Source organism: Osmerus mordax, chromosome 11 (genome assembly GCF_038355195.1).
Source record: "Osmerus mordax isolate fOsmMor3 chromosome 11, fOsmMor3.pri, whole genome shotgun sequence".
NCBI classification, from domain to species: Eukaryota; Metazoa; Chordata; class Actinopteri; order Osmeriformes; family Osmeridae; genus Osmerus; species Osmerus mordax.
In genome coordinates this window covers 16021219-16023718 of record NC_090060.1, presented here as the reverse complement: position 1 = coordinate 16023718, position 2500 = coordinate 16021219, and the positions used below count along the sequence as shown (strand labels likewise).

The following is a 2500-nucleotide window of genomic DNA, read 5'->3' as shown; positions in this document are numbered from 1 at the left end:
GCTGAGTCATACACATCATGTGACGAGTGGTTTCTAAGGAGACAGGTAGGATAGAAGCAGTCATCGGCCTTGGATGCTGGGGCGCAGGTTTGATTGACACACACACACACACTCACACACAACCACCCACTATACATACAGTATTGAAGTGAGTTTCAACTGCCACCTGGGAGGCTGGTGTACCAAGATCAAAGGAAGTTTAAAGAGACTTTTGAATATGTGGCTTTGTCTATGTTTGTATGTGTCCATGAATGTGATTGCATATGTGTGTGTGTGTGCATGCGTTTGTGTTTGTGCTATGTCATAAAAGAAACATCACAGAGATCTGCAGTGCTGAGTCCAGATCTATAATGCATATGGCTTATTGAAGGATTTGTCTGTGTGTGTTATTAATAGACTATAGTTAACATTACAGATTTACTGCTGTCTGCTCAGAGGGAGAAAGGGAGAGTGGTGACAGATAGAAGTCAGGAGGGAGAGAGAGAGGAATATTGATAGAGTATAGAGCCATTTCTCCCATGACTCGACTTGTGTTTACTTGACCCCAGTAATAGTATGACACGGCACAAAACACTAGTGTTGCATTAAGAACAGGGCTGTTTTCCACATGTGGTGTAGCGATGCAGCGATATTACTATTAACCGCAATTTAAAACGTCTCGGGTTTGTTACCGTAAAGGCTCGGCTACACCGAGTGTTTCTGTTCTCACAATCAAAAAAGGGATATTATGGTACATCATTTTTCTATGAACAACGGTTGCACAGTGAGTAAAATTAAACAAACTGCCGGAGTTTGAAAACAGTCCTTGATAATTCAGTTCCCGTTTTCCCTTCAGCGCGCTTCAGCGAAACCATGACGTTTTCTCCTGTTCGTAGCTTGAGCTGATATGTGATTTAGCATCGCGTGCAAGTTTATAGTGTACCTACTTTCATAAGTGATTGCATAAGGTACATTTCTTGATGTTTGTTAGTTAATTTGCAAATACATGCCTTAAAGTAGCCTATAGAATCTCTTGTTTTCAGAGGTTTTATTGCTCAATCATTAGTCTGCATGCCAATTCTAGCTTTCGCCCTGTTTTCAGAGTCCCTGTGTAATAGCTAATGCGTGTAGTGTGGCCTATTTGACTAATGTATCCCAAATGGCGATATGCACACGACAGTGATTTTTCATCAACCGATAACAGGTCGCTTTCACGGAGATCTCTACCACTTCCAGATTTTTGTTAGAAACTGAGAAAGACATGTTCCATTACATTATCCATAGGGAACAAATATGACAGACCTATTACGTATGTAGCTGTTAACATTAACCACGAGCAAGCACGCTAATAATGTAGCTAAAAATTGTTAACTAGCTAGCCTAGCTAATGTTACTGCTCAAATCCTTTAGCTAGTCTAGTACCTTTACTCTGAGTTAGATAAACCTTACCTTCGTAATTGTCGATGTAGCTTGAAACATACAATTTGAACCCCTTTTATGTCTTGCTTGAAGGCCAGCAACATAGAATCCCATGTCCCATGTATCGGTAATAGTCATTTTGGGAAGGCAACCTGAACTCCTAAAAAAAAAAGCATTATATGTGCGAGAACTAACTTAACTGTTAGCTACCGGAAGTTGTTGACCTGGGTTATTCAATAGGCTGAAGTGATGTATATGGTGAATTATAACTGAAAATGTCTAGTTCTTCATGAGCATTGTTTCATTAATTAATTAACGGTTATCAATGTTTTTTTTAATTGGAACTGGAAATGTGGTCTATGATTTTTGTTTCGAAAGGCATTTTCTTTTTTTTAAAACTTTTTTAGTCATTTAGCAGACGCTCTTATCCAGAGTGACTTACAGTAAGTACAGGGACATTCCCCCGAAGCAAGTAGGGTGAAGTGCCTTGTCCAAGGACACGTCATTTTGCACGGCCGCTCAGCCATCTGACTCCTCCAGGCAGCAACTGTCAAAAACAAAAGCCATCAAAGAAATATTGTACTACAATAAACCTTCTAATTTAAGAATGTTCATGTGATTTTATACATCCATAATGTTGTGAAATAAATTAATGCAAAATAATCATGAAACCGTGATTATTCGTCAGACTCTAATCGTACCATCAAATTCCATAATTGTTTCATCCATAGGGTGGTGTGTGATTTAGTGTTGATCAGTGTGTGTTAGCGTGTACACATGCATGCCTGTGTGTTTCTTGATGCCTCGATGTTTGTGCATGTGTACTGTGTGTGAGTTGCTTCCCAGAAATTAGGCACAGTAACTTACACCAGTTGTAACCACTAACAGACAGCAATCACCTCACAGACATGTACCGGAAGCTAGACATCATCACGGTGACAGAGGTGGGAGGGTCCATCCAGAGCCCCCGCTTCCCTGGCTCCTACCCCCGGAACCTGCTGTTGACATGGAAACTACTGTCGCCAAGCAACACCCGCATCCTGCTGGAGTTTGACCCAAGGTTTGGACTGGAGGAGCCTGAGAACGATATCTGCAGGTAAGA

The 2500-nt window shown here is 40.9% G+C and overlaps 1 protein-coding gene across 2 annotated transcripts in view; it reads left to right on the top strand.

The window, feature by feature from the left end:
• Nucleotides 1–2500, top strand: part of pdgfd (platelet derived growth factor d) — a 26984-nt gene that overhangs the window by 12182 nt on the left and 12302 nt on the right. The window contains exon 2 of one of the 2 annotated variants that reach the window (XM_067245835.1): nt 2305–2494. In XM_067245835.1, the coding sequence (XP_067101936.1) occupies nt 2305–2494 (190 nt within the window). Of the gene's footprint in view, nt 1–2286; nt 2495–2500 lie in introns of both variants that reach the window. The other variant, XM_067245834.1, reaches the window with a different exon arrangement.